At 39.8% G+C, this 22,234-nt stretch overlaps 2 protein-coding genes across 7 annotated transcripts in view; one reads left to right on the forward strand and one right to left on the reverse strand.

Annotated features, from left to right (window-relative positions):
- Nucleotides 1-549: 549 nt before the first annotated feature.
- On the reverse strand, nucleotides 550-19,066 carry INTS12 (integrator complex subunit 12). 5 transcript variants are annotated; one of them, XM_068403561.1, is made up of 8 exons: nucleotides 18,938-19,066; nucleotides 13,972-14,098; nucleotides 12,222-12,385; nucleotides 10,049-10,201; nucleotides 9,306-9,493; nucleotides 4,636-4,795; nucleotides 3,147-3,299; nucleotides 550-1,497 (listed from the first exon to the last, which is right to left on the reverse strand). In XM_068403561.1, the coding sequence occupies exons 3-8, from the start codon at nucleotides 12,375-12,377 to the stop codon at nucleotides 916-918; spliced, it is 1,392 nt and encodes a 463-aa protein (XP_068259662.1). In that variant the 5' UTR covers nucleotides 12,378-12,385; nucleotides 13,972-14,098; nucleotides 18,938-19,066; the 3' UTR covers nucleotides 550-915. The 5 variants fall into 5 exon arrangements, with proteins under 5 accessions (XP_068259662.1, XP_068259660.1, XP_068259664.1 ...); XM_068403559.1 differs by having other exon boundaries at nucleotides 13,950-14,098; XM_068403563.1 differs by lacking the exon at nucleotides 18,938-19,066 and adding an exon at nucleotides 18,649-18,677 and having other exon boundaries at nucleotides 13,950-14,098.
- An 83-nt stretch (nucleotides 19,067-19,149) lies between these two features.
- The window catches only part of GSTCD (glutathione S-transferase C-terminal domain containing), a 75,679-nt gene continuing 72,594 nt past the window's right edge, over nucleotides 19,150-22,234 (forward strand). For both annotated transcript variants that reach the window (XM_068403039.1, XM_068403040.1), the window contains exon 1: nucleotides 19,150-19,195. The gene's annotated coding sequence lies outside the window, so the exon portion shown is untranslated. The remainder of the gene's footprint in view (nucleotides 19,196-22,234) is intronic.

Below are 22,234 nucleotides of genomic sequence, written 5' to 3' on the forward strand. Positions count from 1 at the left end.
GTGTTTCAGGTGTGCCAGAAAGGAAGCTAACTTACTGATACCTAAGACAATTCCCTTAATTTTCTTCTATTTTTCCCTCTCTCATATCATCAAAACAATGTTCTTCTATCAGATTGTGTTTTAATTAAAATATACACTGCCTACCACTTATTTTCCATTTATATTCAACAGGACAATATTAAGGTTCTCTACAGACTAAGAAAGCTTGAAAACACTGTTTTGGCTCTCTTCTGCTCTTTTTCGTTTAGGGGCCATTTATCTTCTGCCAACAACCTTTTCTCCTCCCTCGGAGAATTACAACAACAAAATGACGCATGAAGTTTCTCACTGTATAAAACCAAAATAGGCCACTTAAAATTCTCAGTTAATTTTAACTCAATTAGCAGTTAATTTTTGAAATTGTTTAAAAGAAAATATCTTTTTCCCCTAAGGAACTGTATAATTTGGGATAAACTTCATTAACTCTGCATTGTAGACAATTCTGATCACCTGAAGCATTTTAAGTATCAGAAAATGGGATGAAAGAAAAGCAGCAATGATTTCCCAGATTAGTAATACTTTTATTAATAACATTTAAGAATGACAGTTTCAGTAAGTTCAATTTATTAAGTATCCACATAAATTCTGTTTTTTTTATACTCCAAAATACCAAACTTTTACAATTTCAAGTTTCAGTGCTTTGAGCTAAAAGCGGGAGCATGTAATAGCAAATTCCTCCAACATATTCAATTCATAGATTTGCAAAGTCAGACGGAATACTAGGGTTATCAAAGTCTGACCTCCTGAATAACACAGGTTTTGGGCTTCCCTGATTTAACTGCTGTTTTGGTCCAGTAACTGGGGGATTTTCTTTAAGAAAAACACCAACGCTGCTGTTTCACAGAACACAACCAACAAAATTAGCAAGCAGCCATACTACTTCTTGAGTTTCTTTTGAGCAGCCTTCTTCTTGACCATTTGTAACCTTTTCATAGCATTGAGCTGAGATTCCTGAGAAGTCGGGCCTTTGAGGGAGGCTGACTGATTACCAGTATCTGCCGTGGTTTTGCTTGCGCTGCCCCCGCTGTTACCCGCAGTCCCGCTGTTGCCGTTCCCACTGCTCACCTGGCTGCTGGTGCTTGGCGCACTACTGCTGGGACTAGGAAGACCTACTTTGCTGACATTGTCGCTGCTTACCGAACGGCTAAGAGTGGTTTTCCCCAGCGTCAGAGGTGGAGGAGGTTTCAGCTGAACAGGGCTTGTGCTGTTGTTGGCTGAAGCTATTTTTGACCCTAGTCCTGTTTTGGAAGTTGATAATCCTGACAAACCCACAGGTTTCTGGTTATTTGAAGAAGCTGCAGGTTTCCCACTGGCATTCTGTGCTGTTGATCCCAGTTTGGCAGTTGATGGACTGGCAGATGAGGTTTTGGCTGCAAAAGCAGCCCATCCTGTAAGGCCACTGGTTGCTGAAGAGGAAACACTTGTACTGGCTGAATTCCCCGAAATTGCTGCTGAGGTCTAAAATAAATAAAGTATTCTTATTATAGTAGCATCTATTTGTGTAACATATCACAGCAGGAATAGATCGAGCCTCTGTTTCAGTTCTTTTCCCATGAACACCCAGTGGACAATATTTCGTCACTGGTCACTACAGTTGAAAGTATTAACAAGAAAAGGAAAGGATGCCATGTGCAGACAACTTTTAATTTCCCAGTCATATAAAACCGATATTACCTCTTCTTCCCTTTCTTCTACACAGCTAACAGGCTATCATACAGCATTGTGACCCGCCATAAGCTCTAAAAGATGGTTTAATTGAAGTAACCACAAAAAGCCCAAATTTGTGAAGTATAAAAACAGGAGGCAAGCCACCACCTTTTATTGTTTACTGTTGTTACCTGGTGTCACTTTTTAACAAGATGAAAGATGCTCAGACAAAAATCGGACCCTGAGCAATTAGGTATTGCATTTATTAGTCTTTTGGTCAAAGTAGAAGCATCTAAACTTTTTCCTTTCCTTCCCTTCCCTTTCCCCCTTCTCAGTTCCTAGCAGCCTGTACCACAGAAAAATTGAAAAAAAAAAAAGTCACTGACTTCTTTCCTCTAGTCTTCCCATTCAGGCAGTGCAAAAGACAAACCTCCCACAAACAAAGTTTTCTTTGCCTGCAAAGTGCTACACATTAAGTACAGTTTCCACACCTCAAACCCTATCATCCCCAGTTTTCAGCTGTGGATAATACACACGTGAAATTATTAAACCAGAGTTACACCAAAAGGCAGAGTCAAACCAGAAATTAAAACACTATTCAAGTAATAGCCCTTCCATAATATACGCAGACAGTTTCTAAACAGTAAAGATGATGAATGAAATCGAGTGTCACTCTTACAACCCATTTAGGCACATAAATAACTCTGCTGAGGTGAAAAAAGTTATTCACAAGTGTATGTGCTCGAGCAGTAGCCATCATGTTATTCATAACAGTTCACATCCAGGCAGAGCAATGGCAAGCATAACTTTGAGAACATGAATAATTACTTTGACTCTGAGTTACAGACGTGTTTTCCTAGGTAAGGGTCATGCTTTATTAGACTTTGTTATTTATTATGCTGTGTCTGGTTTACCACCTTTGACCAACTTGCAACTATTTATTAAATAACTTGGAGAAGCAGAAACGAGGCAACATATATGAGAAGGAGCAGCTTCCTAAATTAGATCTCCAGGGTCAGCTAGGTTTTCCCTATTACCATGAGGAGAAGCCTTACAACTACCAAAACATAGAGAGCAAATAATATCTTTTATACAATTATGAGGATTTCTACTTGTATAAAATATCATTAAAAAAATCCCTAGAGTAAATTCTGTTCTTTCCCTTGTAACATAAAAACACAGTCAAGAGCTGGATGCTTTAGGGACTTATAGCTGAATTAAGGTTTTTCTTCCCACTCTTTCAGTGCTAATGCAAAACCCCTATGCTATAGTACTACTCAGTACACATAGTATACTATGTGTATAGTATTACTACACTATAGTATAGTGTACTACTCAGTACACATAGTATACTATTTTCATTCATGGTTCTTGTGAGAAATGATCAGTCTAATTGAAAAAAATTATAAACTATGCAGCAAAATGTAAACACTTCATCTGGAATATTTCAGCTACATTACCTTGACTTCTGTTCTCTTGAATGCTAGGAAAGTTGGTGGGGTCTCAGGTTTTAACTTAATTTCTGGCTTCTTGACCAATGGATCCTTCACAGCTGGTGCAACTGAAACCACTGCAGGAGCTGGTTTTTGAGGTGGTTTTTGCGTCTTCTGAGCCTGTATAAGTGGTAGAAAAAAAAATGCTAAATTAGTTATGGGCCCTGTAACATTGACTGTTTTGACTGTTAAGAGAAAGTGTGAGCATTATCAGATTGCAATCTAGCCTTTATAATTTCAAGCTGAACAGTGCCTTAGAAATAAGGTAATAGGGGATGTGGAGGTAGCACTGAGCATGGTACTTGGGACAGAGTCCAGCCAAAAAGCACATTGAATAGGACTTGCTATTTCAGCGTGGAAAGAGCGGCAGTGTTAACACTTAGGGAACAGGAAAGCACTGGGTCTTCACAGAAACAGAGCAAAGACAGGTGAAGTTGAGGAAGACAGGGCCATAATCCAGCAGTACTGGGATGCAGGAGTCTGCTAAGTCGTGGCAGGTAAAATGGTAGAATTTATGCTGAAACAAAAAAAGGAAAGTGCATATTGAAGGGAAGTGTTGAATGGCTGCAATGGCTGCCCTGTGCAATAACTGACCTCAGGCAAACACTCCTCTGAGTTCAAGGCCTGATGATCACCAGAACTATCATGTACTTCAGTCAGTGAAGATAATTCCTAGGCCAGGATCTCACATTGCCTTCTTTTCTTGTTTCTTAGTAGAGCCATTTCAACATATAACAATTTGCTAAGTTATCATAGAATAGTTCCAAAACAGAACACATTTTCTACCATATAAAATGGTTTGATTTTAAAATGTCAGAAATAAAGTTGCGCAAACTAATGGTTAATGTTTCACGCACCCAAAGATGCTTTCTTACTCTGATGTTTGTTTCTCGAAATGAGATGAGTGAGATTCCTGTGGGATCAGGAATAATTAGTCTGTTTAGTCAAGAAATTAAAATGCACATCAATCAAAATAAAAGGATTTTTTTCCTGGAATGTGCTACCCTCAGCTTATTGTCAATCCTGAGAACACTCAGCACTTAAGATCTGGACTGAAATTTGCAGTCTCATTTTACAGGAAAACAACCATTCATGTCCAAAGCTGAGAAGAAAACTAAAACTGGAGGGCTATTTGGTAGACGTGTACTAAAACTGAGTATCACCTGAAATCAAAGAAGTTGTCAACTGCTGCTTACCAAGTAAGAAATAATCCTGTTTCACTCTTCTTCACTTAACTTTTGCTTTTTAAAAAGCATTGTTTAAGCAGCACATCACAGAATACTCTTTGAGATACTACATTAAAAATACACAGCTGCAGCAAGGGAAGCACTGCTGAGAAAAATGGTTCTCCAACATGCTTCCAAAGATTTCTGCAACCTATAAAATAATCTACATATTAGATATAGCCTGCTGTTTTCAAATAGTGCTCATACAAGACAAAAAATCTGACTCCTACCATTCTCTTCATCTGCCTGGTACAGCGGGCACAATACCATACAAGTCGAGGATCATTCACTTCCTTGTCTGTCACCTGAGGTTTATGACAATCCTGGTGGTAAAGATTATGGCACTCCTGACACTCCACTAGCTGATTCCCAGAAATAACTGTCATTTGCCTGCAGAGCAAATAGTTAAGAACAGATTATGGGAGAAAGCACTTAAAGGATTATCCAATTCTTGCAATTTTTGCAAGGCTTAAGATAAAAATGAAAAATATTTTTGCTTTCACGTGTATTTCTACCTGTAGCAAATGAAATGTATTCCTTTTCTTCCTGTATGAGTTCTTTCTAACACATATTTTAGAAATTTTGTACTTTTTTAAAGGTGAATTCTCTCAAGAAAATCTAAAACTTCTATACTATTAAGCATGTGTATATGACACTTCCGATTTCCCTGTTTGATTTTTATATTAGAAATTTAAGTCTCACCTGCTTTGCTTCACCTGGGGATTTTATAGATACCTCACTGAACACCAACTATGACTTCCTCATTATATTAGCATATAAAGGCCTAATCTACATTTGGGTAATTTTGCTGTAAGCTGTACAGCAATACAGTTCAAGAACAAATAATTTCTCAATGACAAGCCTGTAAGAGTGCTTTCTGCTACAGGATTTAAAAGCATCATCATCCAAGCTGTATACTACCTTAAAGATGTTTTATTAGCCATCCTTTTGGTCCCTACTACACAAACAGACACTTGGAATTTGAGATAATACCAGAATCATGGAAAGACGGAATAGAGAGGATTAACTGTGCAGTCCCGCCTTGAAGCAAACATGTAAGCTGGTGATGAGGACTTAATTTTGTGTAGGCCTCTGGTGAAAGTAATCATGCTGTATAAATGACAAATTAGTGATATACACATGACTGGGAGTATGTCTGTGAATTAGCCAACTACCATTTTCCTAATGATTTCTTCTTTCAGATGACAAATCAGGCTATTTAATTGCTAAGCTGCTTTTGCTCATATCCCCGAAGAGCAGGTACCCAGGTAACCATGGAAACTCTATTTGTAGATGGGTGGGGAAAGGTAATACCTTATTTCTTTATATAACAGGAAAATGAAGTCTGAAGGTATTGTCCATATGGATACTAGAACATCTTCTAAAGAAATATTTCCCTTTTAAATGGGCTATTTAAAAACAGAGGAAGAAATCTTTCTGAAATTCCAGGGCCCATTATTTTAGATGTAGGATATTTCAAAAGCTCTTCTGTTTGTTTCTTATTCCTAAATAAACTGGGTCAGAAAAAAGCAGTGATGTTTCAACCCCATGTCTCAAGGGAGGAGACTCAGCCTATTTTAAAATTACAAAGAACAATCCCAGACTGATTAAAAAAACACATGAACTCTTCATGCCTAGAAACAAGTTAAACCAGACTTATTTTTAAATGATATGATAACCGAGAAACAATCCTAATGATTTTTTACTTTCAGAAAACAAACAAACAAAAAAGTATTCATAAAAAATAAGGCTGTTCTTTCAAAACCAGGCTTTTTAAAAGACATATATTTTTGGGTTTTTTTTGACAGAGTTCACTATCATCTGCAAATTGTATGTAGTATTTCTTCTTCATATAACTGAGGAGCCATATAACTGGTGAGTCTTGTTTTTCTAAGATCTGCAGGTATTGGAGAGGGTGAACTTATTTTAATACCCTCTCTCTCCTTATGCCTAACTTGGTATAAAAGAACAGGAAGAAAAACACCACATGCGTCAATGTTCAATACTCCTAATCACTGTGAAAATACATTTGACACTTAGCAAATCTTGAAGAAACAGTTAATGTCTCTACTTTTGTTTTACATCTATAAAATGGAATAGTTAATATTCAAAAGCATTTTGCATTTGTGAACCCACAGCTGGGTTCTTGTTGTCAACTTGTCTTCTTAAGCAATATAAATATAAACCCTTCGGCTTGGAACCCCACCTACTCTGCAACTGGACATGGTGTTTTCATTCACAACTGACTGAATAATCGATCGAGTTATTAAAAGATGTCAGTTTCTAAATACTATTCATACTTGAGTTATTTTACAGAGTATCCAGTGCTTTTATATTTCATATGTACTGGGATGTTACTATTTTGGCTCAAGATGGCCAACCCCAAAACGGGTCCACATGTTGAAAGCTGAGCAGTAAATAGTGAAATACTGTCTAACCAATGTGTGGGATTCAGAAAGTCTGAAGCACGAGTACTCTGAAAAAGATCCTGTCCAGTGTGAGCTGGAGGTTGAGAACCACATGACATCAGTTCCAGCAGGTTTCACGCAAAATGAAAACAAATCCTGAGCATTGGGTGACTGTTGCTATCTGCTCTCTAATGGGTTTTTTCTTTCTCTACTGTGCTTCTCCCTCCTTCTGGCATCAGCTTAATGAAAGCTATTCTTGCAGCCTAGAAGGCCAGCCATATCCTGGGCTGCATAGAAAGAAGCGTGGCCAGCAGGTCGAGGGCGGTGATTCTGCCCCGCTCTGGTGAGACCCCACCTACAGTACTGCATCCAGCTCTGGAGCTCCCAGCACAGGAAAGACATGGACCTGTTGGATCGGGTGCAGAGGAGGGCCACAAAAATGATCAGAGGGCTGGAGCACCTCTCCTACGAGGACAGGCTGAGAGAGTTGGGTTTGTTCAGCCTGGAGAAGAGAAGGCTCCAGGGAGACCTTATTGCAGCCTTCCAGTACTTAAAGGGGGCTTATAAGAAAGATGGGGACAAACGTTTTAGCAGGGCTTGTTGCAATAGGACAAGGGGTAATGGTATTAAACTAAAAGAGGGCAGATTTAGACTAGATATAAGGAAGACTTTTTTTTATAATGAGGGTGATGAAACACTGGAACAGGTTGCTCAGAGAGGTGCTAGATGCCCCATCCCTGGAGGGATCCTGACCCATCAAGGTCAGGTTGGATGGGGCTCTGAGCAACCTGATCTAGTTGAAGATGTCCCTTCTCACTGCAGGGGGGTTGGACTAGATGACCTTTAAAGGCCCCTTCCATCCCAAACTATCCTATGATTCTACGATTCTATTTTAGTTAGCCAGGATAGATGCATCTTTTGCAAAAGCACTATGAATTTGTGACCACGATTAGCTAGAAGCAACGCCTTCAGCAGCCAGGTTAAACACTGATTGCGGAACAGCTAATGGAACCACATACCCGGCCTATGCTTTTCAAAGCAAAGTCTTGGTCACGCTAGGCACAGTAGTTGCACTTTCTTTCTTTACTTTGCAGCCATTTCTCATTATGCCTATATGTGTTTTCCTTTCCCAGGGAAGATGCAGGGCTAATAATCTACAGGAGCTCAAAACTATCTAAACAAAACTTCTCTTTATCCTCTCCTGCCAAATAAGTTAATACCATACTGGTTTTAGTAGCATTTTAACATACTGCTGAACCGGGCTTTGCCCCCGTAGGAGACAGCAAAAATGGAATTTGCAGGAAGAAAGGTAAAATTGAAATATTTATTTTATACTTCAAATGTTTTAACCATTCCTCCTTTTCCAATGTCTATAATAAGAAATCAAACATTTGAGCTAACACATGGGACACATGTGATATGAAATCTCATCAGTCCACAATTGGTTGACAGTATAATCAGCTGTGACAACAGAAATTTATCTTCCATGGACTGGAGATACCTCCTTATCTGCACAACAGGAACGACCATGGAAATGACTGAAGAGCAAAGTTATAAAGCACAGTTTCCCAACCGGCTTAAGCTGAGCTAAAATACATACTGCTACCAAAAGGCCAGTCCCACCTTCCTCTCTGTCCTAGCTCTAATTCCTGCATCCACACACATGCCAGCATAAGCTCACTAAGCTGCCTGAAACATAAACCTACTGAAAAAAACAAGTGGAGAGCTGATCCAGAAGCCAATTCAGCTGATCACAAACCTGTACAGGCAATACATCCCCTAAACAAGACAGGGAACGAGGTACAACTAGAAGAGCCAAACTGTTCTTTTTTGGCAACCGTGGGAACTTACAAGAATACAAATAATCTGTGAAACCAAATTCTGATTCAAATGATTTGATCCCAGGGTGGATATTCAAAAGCTTATTTTATACTTCTGTTAACACTAACGCTATAGTTAGCAGAATGTTACTAAAGATCCAATTTTTGAGCCCTTACTGAAAAGTAAAAAGAACCTGTCTTGACTGCAAGATATATTTACACTGTTAACTGAAAAAACATGGTTATGTGTAAAGTAATGTCAAATGATTATGAAAAGAGTAGCAACACATACAAATCTGATAATAATGCCACTAAAAATGTTTTCAGAAGGGAACTGATTTTTTTAAATGCTTATTATTAGCCATTAATATTTTAACTTGTTTTCCAATAATTAAAAATCAGTATTTGTCATGATAGGTTTTGCATGTTGTCTAGTTTTATTATTTTTCACTTGACCTTTCTTGAAGAAGAAAAGTTGTTTTTCTCATTAAAAGGTTTCATTTTCAAGAAGCCATTCTTATTCATGAAGGATGCTTAAATGTATTATTAATTTTGGATACGTGCTTAAGTGATTTCCAGAATAAAAACTACAGGAAGCATTAACTCAATAGTACACAGAAAAAAAAAAGAAAAAAGTAACTACACAATTGCAATGAAGCAATGTTGACTTACCTGCAAACAACACAGGCTAATCCCATTTCCATAGCAAAGTCATCAGCACTGGTTTCCTCAAAGCTAGATAAATCAGGCATGGATAAATCCTTGCTCGTCTGAACTGTAATAGGAGAGGATCGAGCCTCTTGCTTCTCTAGTCTGGGCTTCTTTGGTGTATCAGCTCCTTCAGCAGTATCCCCTTTTATCTATTACACACACACATAGAGAATGTGAAAATGCAAAAAGCTAATGGATATTATTAAAATGAGAAAATGACTGGAAAAATTAGGTTAGCAGTATAAGAAGGTATACTTTACACAGCATACACACAACATATTTTCCTTAGATACATATTTTCTTCAAAATGTTTATGAACTAGACACTGAAGTCCACTTTTTGTACTTCACCTCAAAATTCTTGAAAAAGCTTTGGGAATCTCACATTTCAGCTTCCTACATTTTAGTAACCTCTTATTATCAGGATATTTAAAATATAGAATCATAGAACGGTTTGGGTTGGAAGGGACCCTTAAAGGTCACCTAGTCTAACCCCTCTGCAATGAGCAGGAAAAACATTCACAGAATTATTATAACAAGACTGTTGTTGGATCACCTAAATGGCAACATGATCGGATAACACAGCTCACAGGCTATGCCCAATTAGGTGAGCTGACTTACACAGGTTAAAAAGGAGAGCTTCTGTCTAAAATATCTTCAAGTTTATTAACCAAGTTATTTCATTAGAGAACAAAAATTACTTACTTTATCAGCAGATCTCTTTTCTGTTTCTTTTTTCACCTTTTCTGATGCAGTGGGCTTGCCATTGCTGTTGCCAGAAGGCAAACTAGCAGAAGCTTTAGGCTCTTGCTTGCTGGAAATAGGTTTGGTAACAGATACTTTTGGTTGCTCTGCTTCCTAAAAACAGAAACAAAAATCGAAGGCAAACCCTACACTTGAGTTACTTCCTAGTTTGCAGTTAGTTAGATAACAGGATAGGCAAACGTGTCATATAACATTGATCATCTATATATATATATTTTAAAATCATTTCTTAAATATTTTCATATCACATCAACAAATTAGTGTGTTTAAGCTGCAGTCAATTATTAAAACCTCTCCTTACCACTCACCTTCCAAAGGAAAGGGCGCTCCTTTTCCAAAGACAGATCTTCTTTGGAACATTAATTAAAAAAGGAAAACTTTTCAGCTTTTAAAATTCAAAGAGATAATGAACACAAATTTTCAGATAGTTCTGAGGAGAAAATTGAATATAAGCTGAAAACATAAGTTGACATCTGATGTCACCAGACATTAATACTTCATTCGCTCATGGAGAAAAATATTGACCTCCGCTTAATCTCAGTCCATATTCACCTATCAGATTAATAAATTTAGAACTCAACAGAAATCAATAGGTCTTATTAATGACGCATTAGTGTCAGCAACGGACAATAAGCAAGCGAGTCTGTAAATGAGTGATTAATCACACCAATGTGCATGAGCAAGGTACCCCTCCACCCTCAGCTTGATAAGAAGGAGTCATACTCTGCTTGTATATTTGGGACAGGTCCTGAGCCCTGAGCTTCAGTCCCCCCCAGGTTTGCTGACTTCCTGTTGCATCCAGAGTCTGAAATGGATTTCCTCATCTGTCTGACTGTGGTAACCCTGTGCTCCTTACTCTGTTCTTGGATTTCACAGTCAACCACAAACTAATCCCGCAGCCTGAGAATGCAAGGAAAGGAATTCTCGTACTTTTTTCCATGTCTGAACTTTGCAGTCCAGCTGATACTGGAGGCACACTGAAAAGAGGAGAACAAAAGATTTCTTCCTCTGGCCTGAGCCTCAGTCTCACCTGAGGGCAGGTGACTACCAGCCAAGCTGTTATCAGAATTGGCTTCCCAAGTCTCTTTGCACTATTATTCACCTCCCTGCTTCCTCTTTAAACCACAAACCAATGCTTCTTTGAGCTTTGACATAGAGGGCTCCTGAGAGTTTTGAGACCTGTGTTAGAGAGAACTGCAGTTTAGGTTTCAGGGAGTTAACAATTTGAATAGAACGGAGTTAGACCACACAGCACAAGCCTGATGTATGCTGCAGCAGTAATAGTGCCTTTTAGTTATTTGGAACCATGTACATGTAGAAATGAAATATTACTAATGTATCAGCATACAGACCATCATTAGAACATACCAGACTAACTTCTAGGCATCCTGGGGGAGAACACTACCTCATTATCCATATGGCAATACGTAGCAATATGAGGATGTCCCTGCTTGGTAATTTCCATACACTAATCTCAGATTCAAATATTCTCTCTAGCAGGTGTTTAGTGATTTTCAGTAGATGAAAAATAATGTTTGTCCATTGCATAGCAACGGTTTCAGCCTGCAAATCATTTCTGCTTTGAACCATACGGTGTTTTTCATTCTTGTGTGACTCCATCAACAGAATTTCAAGAAAAAAGATCCAGCTTATCAGTAAACAGTTTGTTTTGATTCATATTTATCTGTGGCAAAAAATAATCTGCATTTTAAAGACCTTTTAGCTCTGATTGTAACTAGAGAAATACATAATTTTGGGTTCACCTTGGACATCGTGTATGATAGCTTACAGACAAAAATGCCAAAACTGATATAAAAGTGAAAACAAAAAGTACTATTACAAAGTCATGACACTTGCAATAGCGTTGAATATCTCTTTTACAGGTCTTGGTACACCAACAAGGTAAAGAGATTTTTTTTCCATTAACTTCAACTAATCGAATGGATTACGTTGCATAAAAGGGTAATGACGAATATGAACTATCCATAATCACTTTTTCTTTTTCCTCAATTTCTGATTCTCTTTTAACTTTTCAGCTATAAAACACAAACTAGGAATAGCAGGAGTTTTAAAAAGGCATACAAAAAGGACCCATGCTCTCTAATACCAATACCTTCTGAGATGGACGATAGCTTGAGTCAGATCCTCTGGCCAAAGACTCATCAAGAAGTGCTTTCAGCTTTTCAGCAGAGTCCTTACTCTTCGAATGCAAGAATCCAAGGGCTTTCAGAAAAATGGGATCAAGCTCCAAGTTCACTGTAGCAGCCATAGTGGTGTCTTTGTATTAAGGGGGAAAAAAAAAAAAAAGAAAAACAACAACTTTATTCATATGAAGCATAACTCAAACAGCATGTGGCTAACTATCTCACAGAAGATTTTTTTTTGTAAAATTAAATTATATTAAATCACAGCAAGGGTGATATGTGAATTAACTATCATCATTAGCAGATGACAAATTGTGAGCCTCAGAGCTGCAGAAATTGAATTTAGCTTTGCATCTGAAATGATGTCAAATTCATTCTTTAGCATATCTGATGTTCGGAAACTAAACTCATCATACTTACATAAATGGAACAAATATTCCATATTCTTCATATTCCATACATACAGAACATTGAAAAGTATGCAAAGTAAGTGTAAACTTCAAGAAAAGCAATTACTATCCTACTCCTTAACATTATTTGCACATACAGCCATTCCTATCTCCTTGCTCATTTAAGAATAACAGAGAAAAATCTCTTACTTGTAGAAAAATTAACTTTTGAAACTTCTGAAAAGAACAGCTCATTGTAAGATACAATATAAGACATATAAACCAGCTAGTATATGATTTTATATATATATATATTAAAAATCTGAAAAAATATATTGTCCTTTTTTAAATTTATCTGAAACAATGGAAAATTTATAACTCATTGTGATTTATCCAAGTCCCCTTATGACAGCCTAGTTTTCATGTCAAATAACGACTACCCAGAGCTCTAAGATGCCACAGTGTCAATATAAATGGAATAAAGTGAGGAAAAGGTTCTAACAAAATTTTTAAAAAAAATGTTTGCTTCATAGCAATGCATTCCTGCACTCTGGAGCTTTCTCTGTTAATTTCTTTAATAGACGCTCTAAGGAACTGCACTTACATGAGAAATTGTCCCTACAAAGATAGATAGCTCTCTAACTTAATCAGTAATTAACAATTAATAATTTAAGAAATAACATGGGAAGTTTCTTGCTCTTTTCCAAAATGGATGAGAAGTGGTATTGTTAATAATCCCTTCAAATCTCATTTAAAACACACCAGGATGTTTTATTTTTTTATACAGTAATCTAGAAGACATTCTTGAAAAGGTTTTCATCAGTTCTGCTCAAAAGCACTGCCTGGACAGCTTTTTCAGCTGGAGCTTCCAAGGTTTTGTCTGATGAATTCCTTTTGATGTTCAAGGCAGTGAACTTTCACCTCTCCGGCCAAAACACCAGCAGTGGCAGCCTGCTCCCTCAGCTCTTGCCTAGAAGTCTCCAGGAACCTTTATTTCATGCTGAGCTTTCACGAGACACCAGAGAATCACTCGACTGAGATCATCAAGGAGTTCCAACATACAGTAGACTTCATAGGGATTTTATCAGTGGACCCAGCAGAGAGTTAAGAATCCTCTTCTCTCTTCCTTAATCTACTTGTCAAATAATTTTCTGGTAGCCACAGAACTTCTGCTAGTAAGTACTACACATCAGTTACTCTGCTTTTTCACTGATTAAGCAGAGACTGCGGTGCAAGCCCCATCCAGCCAACTCAGTCTCTCTCTGATGTTTACAAAAAGTGAATTCAATGCACGCAGAAAGCACATACCCTCTTTTTTTTATGCATCTACCTCTGATAAATTTTCAGGCTGTTCCCGAGTTCTGTGGGTAGGCTCTCTCTTCCATTTCTTTGTTCTGTGAATATGCCTTCCAAGTTTCAGTACCATATAACCTTAAATTAGGACTCTGTTAAACCCTCTGTTGAATGAAAACAGTAGAATTAAATTACCAATTTCAGAAATTTGGAATAATTTCCTGTTAAAAAAAAAAATCTTTTAAGTTCTTTTCTGAGGCTTCTTCTAGGAATATATACTTGGGTATGCAAGGAACAGGTAGCTTCAACAGTCATTAGCAGCCAATTCAGGATACCTGTATTATTTAGAGAACAAGTGTAAGCATATTAATTGTGTTTTCATCTTTCTGAAGGTAACACTTCCCAGATTTATTTCTAGCTCTAGCTTTTTAAAGACATCTATTGTTAAGGAACTCTTAAAATCAAAATTTTAAAAAGGTTTTCTGTACTTATTTTTTCATTTGCATATGAAATTGCAGCAATTCTTGCCCTGTTCTTAAGCGTAAATTATAACATCATAGGCTACATATCACAAGAAATTTCTGATGAGAAGGGAGGGAACTGGGCTTATTAAACAGTTCAAGTATGCTCCATTTAGGCATACATTGTCTCAAAAATAGCAACATCTGAAAAAAGTAAATTCATAAATATGCTCTCCTTACTGGACCACAATAACCTGTTTGACAGTTGTGTTAACACCAATAACTGGCCTGGCCCAAAAGACAAATTACTGCTTTTGGTAGTGGCCTTTTCCAGATGTTTACGGATCAGAACAGTGGTTTGATATTTATAAACCTAAGATCCAATTACATTCATTCAGGTTTTCATTCATGAACTGCTCCTCTGGTGGTGAAGCCAGCATATAGCAACTTGATAGTCTTGGAGCAAGAACAGTACAGTGTTTTAACGATGATGCCACAGGTTATTCTGCATGAGAGCGCTCCTTGACTTTCTTGTTGGAAATCTTTGCACAGAAAATTATTAAAATGTTGTTTAGGGAAAAAAAAACAGGAAAAAGTGACTACGACACTGCCTTTTGTGTAGCAGTTTATAACGCAGCTGTGATTAGAGGGCTGTATTACAAACCTTGAACTCAGAGCAGGACTGGTTTTGCACAAAGGAGTAACTAAAAGGAACACACAGGCAACTCATGGAGCAGGACAGGAACTCAAGCGCATCCTCTTGCGACTAAGCACTAACGCATTAGCCTAGCCCTAAAAGCACCCTTCTCAACTTAGGTCTCTGACACTTCTTCACTATTGTATCAGCACTGTTTGACGATGGGTAGACAAGACCAAATACAAGGTAACAAAACTCTCTGAAGTATGTGAGATAATATTAAAAATCCTACAATGGACAATCATGGAGTAATCTCCCAATGTGGACTACTCTAACCAGCTTAAATCCCTGTGTGGGAAAAAAAAAATGTTTAATTACTGGGTTATTCTTAAAACGTCTAAGAATTTTTCAAGTCTCATTTCTTGAGCATACTATTGCCTTCTGCCAAATACATACAAACTTAAAATTGAGTACTATACAGAATATGTGGTCTTCCAATTTAATAGACTTGTTAGATTTCCAGGGTGTAAGAGTCCCTTTATTTTCATGTATTTGCCAGATATTAATTTGCATGCCTACACATGTATTATCTTATTCATCATCACTTTCAATTAAATGGATCTACTTACATTACATTTTCAGATATGGTCATATTTTCACCCGCCTGTTTCTGAACACCTATTTCTATTATTTTCTGAGACGTGTACAATTGAAGATATTTTTTCAAGAAAGTGCACACCTCCAATTTATATTGCAATGCTATTATCAAACCCATTCTTTATAAACTCAGCAATACTTTTATTTTTCACTGACACTGATGATTAAAAGGACTTTCACTCACATATCCTTTTCAGCTATCTTCAACACCTGTAGCAGTTAACTTAAAATCCAGCAACATGAATCAGTAGCACAAATTTCCTTCCAATGCACTGCACTGCGTTCATCAATAATTAATTTCACTTACCACCATGATATTAATTCATCTTTTTTTTTTTTCCCCTTTTAATTCTTCTGTTCCTTAGGATTTTCTCTCTTCCTGACTAATAACTGTGATAGTGGTAGATTTCGCTTATTTACCAATAATGCCTTTTCCAGATCACTTTCAGATTTAATGTCAATCTTAATAAAACAGATCAAGGAAAACATTAAAAGCAGAGAAAAGTGAACTTCTATTTTCAGTTTTTGTTTTAGTATCTTAATTGAGACTTGATTCGTGACAACATAGTTTCTCAGTTATCTCTTGGGAGGGATATTTCAAAACTCACACACTTTAATATTCTGGACAACTATACTAATCAGAACAATTGTATTAATCAGTTATTTATTTGACATCTTCTCCAAAGAATTTTAGAAGACTGGAGTAAAATCTTCTACTACGGAGTTACTAGTACTGGTATTCTTCATTTTACATTCTATTCTACAGCATATGCCAAACTGTACTTTTAAATTAATATTTCAATCAGTATCACTGTAACCTGTTTATTCAAAATTTCTAAGATTACACTATTGCCCTATATTTGCTGTTTTCCACTCCTCACAAACAGTACATTAGTTAAAAGTCACAGAATCATTCCGTTTGGAGGGGATCCCAAGTGGTCACCCTGTGCAACCTCCCACTCAAAGCAAAGCCAACACTGAATTCAGACCAGCTTGCCCAGGATTTTGTCCGCTTGGATCTTGAAAACCTCTGAAGACAGGAATATGACAAACCTTCTGGGCAACCTGCCTAACTGTCCTCATTTCCTTACTTCAAACTGGAACCTCCCTTGTTCCAACTTGTGCTGTCTCTCCTTCCTCTGCAGTGCACCTGGGTAGAAAGACTGGCTCCATCTTCTCAATAATCTCTTAGGTATACAAAGGCTTCTATTAGGTCCCCCTAAGTGCATGGTAGATGACATCCAACACTCTCCCTTCATCTTCAGAACTAGTTATTTTGTCACAGAGGACAATCCAGGTGGTCAGGCATGATTTATCCTTGGTAGATCCCAGGCTGGCTATCCCCAGTCACCACCTGCTCCTTCCTTCTTATGGCTACAAATGGCTTCCTCCATGATCCATTTTCCAGGTGGAAGGAGTGAGGCTGACCAGCCTGTAGTTCTCTGGATTGTCCTTCTTGCCCTTTTTGAAGATGAACGTAACATTTGCCTTTTTCCAGTATTCAGGGATCTCCCCCAATCTCATGGCCTTTCAAGGATGACACAGCAGCTTCATGAATATACTGTCAGCTCTCAGCACCCTTGAATGCAGCCCACCTGGGCCCATGGACTTTTCATGTAGACAATCCCTACTTCAATCCTCTTCCACAACTGTAGTTCCTCTTCTCCTTGAACCCTGCCTTGTGGCAAAAGGCCTGGGAGACCTTATTGGTGAAGTCTGAGGCAAAGACAACATCAACTATCTCACCCTCATCTTTGTCCGCTGTCACTAAAACACTTGTCCCACTCAGCAGCAGCACCGTATTTTCCTTCTGAATCCTTTTCTTGACAAATAGCATCTCGTTACTGTTGACATCTCTTGCTAGTTTCAAATCTAGCTTAGCTGTGGCTTTCCTAACACCATCCTCACATGCCTGGGCAATATTTCTACATTCCTCCTCTGTAGCCTGTCTCTCCACTTCCACCTCTCATATATGTCTTTTTATATTGGAACTCTGTCATGAGGTCCTTGTTTAATCAAACCCTTCTCCTGTTACATCTGCCTTACCTTTCTACAAAAATGTTTTTGTTTGCATTAATAGTTATGTTGCCACAAAAATCAGTTTTCTAAAAAACATTTATTGAAGTAAATGTGAAAATCATACCTACACAATTGAGGTTTGCTAATCCCTGCTACCACCAAGCTTCAATATTCTGCAAAAACGGACCTGAAGATGCTGTTTAAACAGATGTCACTGCTCATTGGCTTAAGTCACTGGTCAACTTATTAGATCTCCATTATTGTTTTCACCTCTCCCTAATTCAATGCCTACTGAAATTTATCAGGTTTACAAATTCCCGAGACATCATCCTCCTGGTGATTTCTCGGTGGAAGAACCAAACTTTAGCTAAAACTGATTTTCTGAATTAGTTACACCAAAGCCACGACCCCATCCTCTGCAACAGACTTGCTGCAAATTTCTCCCTGACATTTCCTTTAAGAACGAAGAACAGGCCTCTCATCTGGGAGTCACTCTTCAAAAATAAAATGCTTAAGAGAATAAAATGCCACCATCTTTAAATCCCAAAATACCCTGTGCTGCGGTTGCAAGTTACATACATGCCCTGTCCTACGCGTACATCACCCTATTTGCTTGGCCTGTTTCTTCCCAAGCGCTGTCCCCACCCGCGGGCCAGCGCCGCCTTCGCTGAGGAGCCGCGCCCGGGGCCGGTCCCTATCGCAAACGCGGAGCCGAACCTCCCGGTGTCGTTACGGCGGTAACAACCGAGCCCGCAGACACGCCAGCCCAGCGCCCGGGCCCCGCGCCTCTCCCCGGGAACGGGCTGGGCAGCCCGGCACGGCTCGGCGCCCCGAGCTGGGAGCCACCCCCCCGACACGCTGCCCGGAGGCAGAGCAGCGCGACCGGCTCCCGCCCCGGCAGAGCCCGGGACGGCTCCGGGGCGCCTCCCGCGCCCCTTACCGCCCTGGCCCCATTTCCTCAAGGCCATGCCCGTGTGCTCAGGAGGGACCGTCCCTCCAGACGCCTGCAGGAGGGACGCCAGCACCCACGGGGCCAACGCGGCCGCCTCCCCTCCGCGCCGGCTCCGCCCGGGCCCTCCCCGCACCACAGGGAGACTCAACGCTCGCCCCGCCCCGGGACCGGGGTAGCCGTCGCCAAGTGTGCGTGTGGGCTCCCCTCTTCCTCCTCCCAAACCGGGTCCCGGCGAAGTCGCATCTTCCTCCCCCGGGGCCGCCCGCCGCGCTCTTACCGGAGAGAAGGAGTAAGAGAGTGTGCGGGGGCAGCCGCGCCGCTCACCGCCCGGAGCCGGGTCCGCCGCCGCGCCCGGCCCCCCGCGCAACCAGGAGCCGGAGGCAGCGGTTCCGGGAGCGTAACCCGCGCCGTGGGCGGGGTGAAGTATGCGGACCGGGGCGGGGCCCGGCGAGGCGCACGCGCGGGAAGGGGCGGAGTCGGGGCGGAAGCGGCCGGGTCGCGTGCGGGGCCGGGAGAGCCCTGCGGGCGGGGCGGGGTAAGCGGTGGTGGGCGCCCGCCTCGCGCGCGGGGGGACGGAGCCGTTGGGGGACGGGTGGGCCTTACCGGCTCGCGGCCGTTATCGGGCCGCGGCGGCTCCGGGGGCAGCCCCGGGGTCCCCCGCGGGCGGGGGCGGCGGGTCTCAGCGTGCGCTGCGCGGCCCTGGGGAGCCCCGGTTTCCCGCTTCCTCCTCGCCTGCGCTCCTTGACTGCGAGCGGCCGCCCCCGCGCCCGTCGCCGTCGTCTCTCTGTGCCGCGAGGGAGGGGGTGGCTGTAAACGCCCAGCTGAGGTGGTGATGGGTGAAGACCAGCCATAGCTGATGGTGGGAAAGGCGCTCGTAGCCTCCGTGTCGTTCATCTGGCACTGGGTGACTGGTGGCTGAGGTTTTCGGAGAAAAAAAAAAATAAAGAGAAGGTTTCAGTGTTTCCAGGTGCGATTTTTCTGGGCAGACAAACCGCTGAGGAGCGGCGGTTTTATGGAGTTGGTCTGCAAAGGGATTTTAACTCAGTGGTATTATTTTCTGCAATAACCGAGTTTTAGTGTGCTGTCTTTCTAAAGTTTGGCTTCTGTTCTCCATAGCCTGTGTCTTTCTTGAACGGTTAAAAGCTTTTACTTTATTGATACACCTGTCTGAAATTCTGGTTTGAAGCTCTTCATGAAAGGTTGTATGCTTCTCTTTGGGTTCACTTGAGGATGCAATGGTGGCCTAAGCTCACATAGCAAATTGATCGTCTGGATAAAAATATCACTCCAGCCTCTGAAGTTATCTGCCCTAAAGCACAAATATTACTTTGTACTAAGTTAAATATTTGCTGGAGGAAAACTACAGTTTCAAACGACTTAGTGTATTGAACATCTCAAATGTTTAATGTTTATAAATATGTAAAGGGCAAGTGTCATGAGGATGGAGCCAGGCTCTTCTCAGTGACATCCCTTGACAGGACAAGGGGCAATGGGTGCAAGCTGGAACACAGGAGGTTCCACATAAATATGAGGAAAAACTTCTTTACAGTGAGGGTGACCGAACACTGGAACAGGCTGCCCAGAGAGGTTGTGGAGTCTCCTTCTCTGGAGACATTCAAAACCCGCCTGGACGCGTTCCTGTGTGATATGGTCTAGGCAATCCTGCTCCGGCAGGGGGATTGGACTAGATGATCTTTCGAGGTCCCTTCCAATCCCTAACATTCTGTGATTCTGTGATGTTTATGTGTCTGTTTGACAAAAGTTCTGTTTTACCATGTAGTAATCAACTAATAAATGAGATCTTTTTCAGGAGCTAAAAGGAAAAGGATGTTTATGTACTTATTTATTTTTAATTTTTTAATTTTTCTGTGAAGCATTTATTTTTAAACCAATAATTTTCTTTATTACATTGTTAACACAGTAGCTCAGTGAAGCTAATTTAACTGTTGTTTAGTGCATGTTGAAAGGGAAGAGAAAATGGTAACAAACAGTACAGTTAGTGAAAATTATACTTACTTAATGGTTATTATTTTTAAATAGCCAAGGTGTTTTTTATATCAAAGGTAGACAACATTATTTATCTTGTCTTTAAGTTACGTTGCAAAGCCTATAATGTCCGTTACTTCTCCCTTTCCCTCTTTCAACAGTGGCTACTCTAAGTAAGGCCAGTATAGGATAAAAAACATCTCTTCCCATAGAATTTACAGTCTTAATTAGAGAAAAAAACGTTCTGGGAAAAATATTGTGAGTGAATAGTGTCACGTCTCGTAGGTTTTTTTAGTTCTGCGTTCCATGTTGTGTTTTATTGTGTATGTCTGTGGCTGCTTTTGTCTTAGTAAGCTGCCAAGGGATTCATAAATTTATCGCATTTAATGGAAGGGTAGTAGTTATGTGAAAATACATAAGAACAAGCAACCAGGTAGGCTATTAAGTCTTTCAAAGGAAAGGCTGTGCATAAATCCACAAGGAACAAGTACTCTGCAGAGCCAAAATAGTGCAGAAAAACAACTTAGAAACAAAAAAATATAGGAAACGACTTTATAAACGTGTGTGCTTAGAGGCAAGATGCTAGGAGGAATTCTCTGAAGTAAAAGATAGGAGAGGGATGGGATGTAAGAGTGTACGGTTCAGTTGAAGTGATGATGCCAGAAGACCTTATCTTCTCACAGGAAAGAATAAGGAAACACAGGTAAAGTCATTTACAGACAGAACTCCTGGACAGATTTATTTTGGTTTCTCTTCTATGAGAGACTTGGGAATAAAACTAGCCTGATTGTAGTTTTACATTGTGTTCATAGACTGGACTTAAAAAAACTGCCACAACCAAAACAAACAGCAAAACCCTTCAGGAAAATGTCTGTTTTTTAGGGTTGCTCTAGAACAGACTTCCTGTGTGATGCTGAACTAAAAATTCTCTCTGTGCTTCAGCTTTTTCACATGTATAATGGAACACAGGAAACTTCCACCTTACAAGGCTTTTGGGAGGAAAGTGTATGAAATGTTCAGTTACCGTTGTGATAAAGGGACATAGAAGTTTTTACAGTAACTAGCAATATAAATAAATCCAGACTTAATGCTTTGCTGTTGTAATGAAATAAATGTATAATGAGTTGCAATCATTACAGAAGCCTATTTTGTTAAAAATACTTTTTAAAGTTTTTGTGGGAACTGAAAGTATTAAGAGTAATTCTGTTGATGCTGAAAAGTTCAATGCAAAAAGCAGAGTGGAGTTTTCTGTTGCTAGTGCTCTCTACCTTGTAGTTTGAAAAAGTCTGTCCTCCTGGTCTGAAAAGTACCTAACTTTAAACATCTCCATAGTTAATATTTCCTATTCTTTTCCAGTTTGCTGAGAAATTGCTAACCTCTCTAAACAAGTGGACTAGCAAAATTTAAATTCAGGCAAAATGTAGGGGAAAAATACTAGTTAACAACATGTCAGATTAATAATTTTTGGTATATGGTTGCAGTAAAGGAAGAAGATTCAGTGCTTCTGGTTGTGAAGAAATATTACGGGGATCTAGTCAAACAGAGATCTGTGGCATGCATAGAGAGTTGAATTGTCAGTATGAATTAG

The sequence above is a fragment of the Nyctibius grandis genome, chromosome 6 (genome assembly GCF_013368605.1).
Source record: "Nyctibius grandis isolate bNycGra1 chromosome 6, bNycGra1.pri, whole genome shotgun sequence".
NCBI lineage: Eukaryota > Metazoa > Chordata > Aves > Nyctibiiformes > Nyctibiidae > Nyctibius > Nyctibius grandis.

What these genes read in the sequence shown, in the direction of transcription:
- INTS12 (XM_068403564.1), bottom strand. Translation starts at nt 12,377, where the DNA reads ATGGCTGCTACAGTGAACTTGGAGCTTGATCCCATTTTTCTGAAAGCC. An exon ending in GCTATCGTCCATCTCAGAAG is followed by an intron (nt 10,202 to 12,221) that starts GTATTGGTATTA and finishes TTCTGTTTTTAG; the next exon opens with GAAGCAGAGCAACCAAAAGT. An exon ending in AAAAGAGATCTGCTGATAAA is followed by an intron (nt 9,494 to 10,048) that starts GTAAGTAATTTT and finishes TGTGTGTAATAG; the next exon opens with ATAAAAGGGGATACTGCTGA.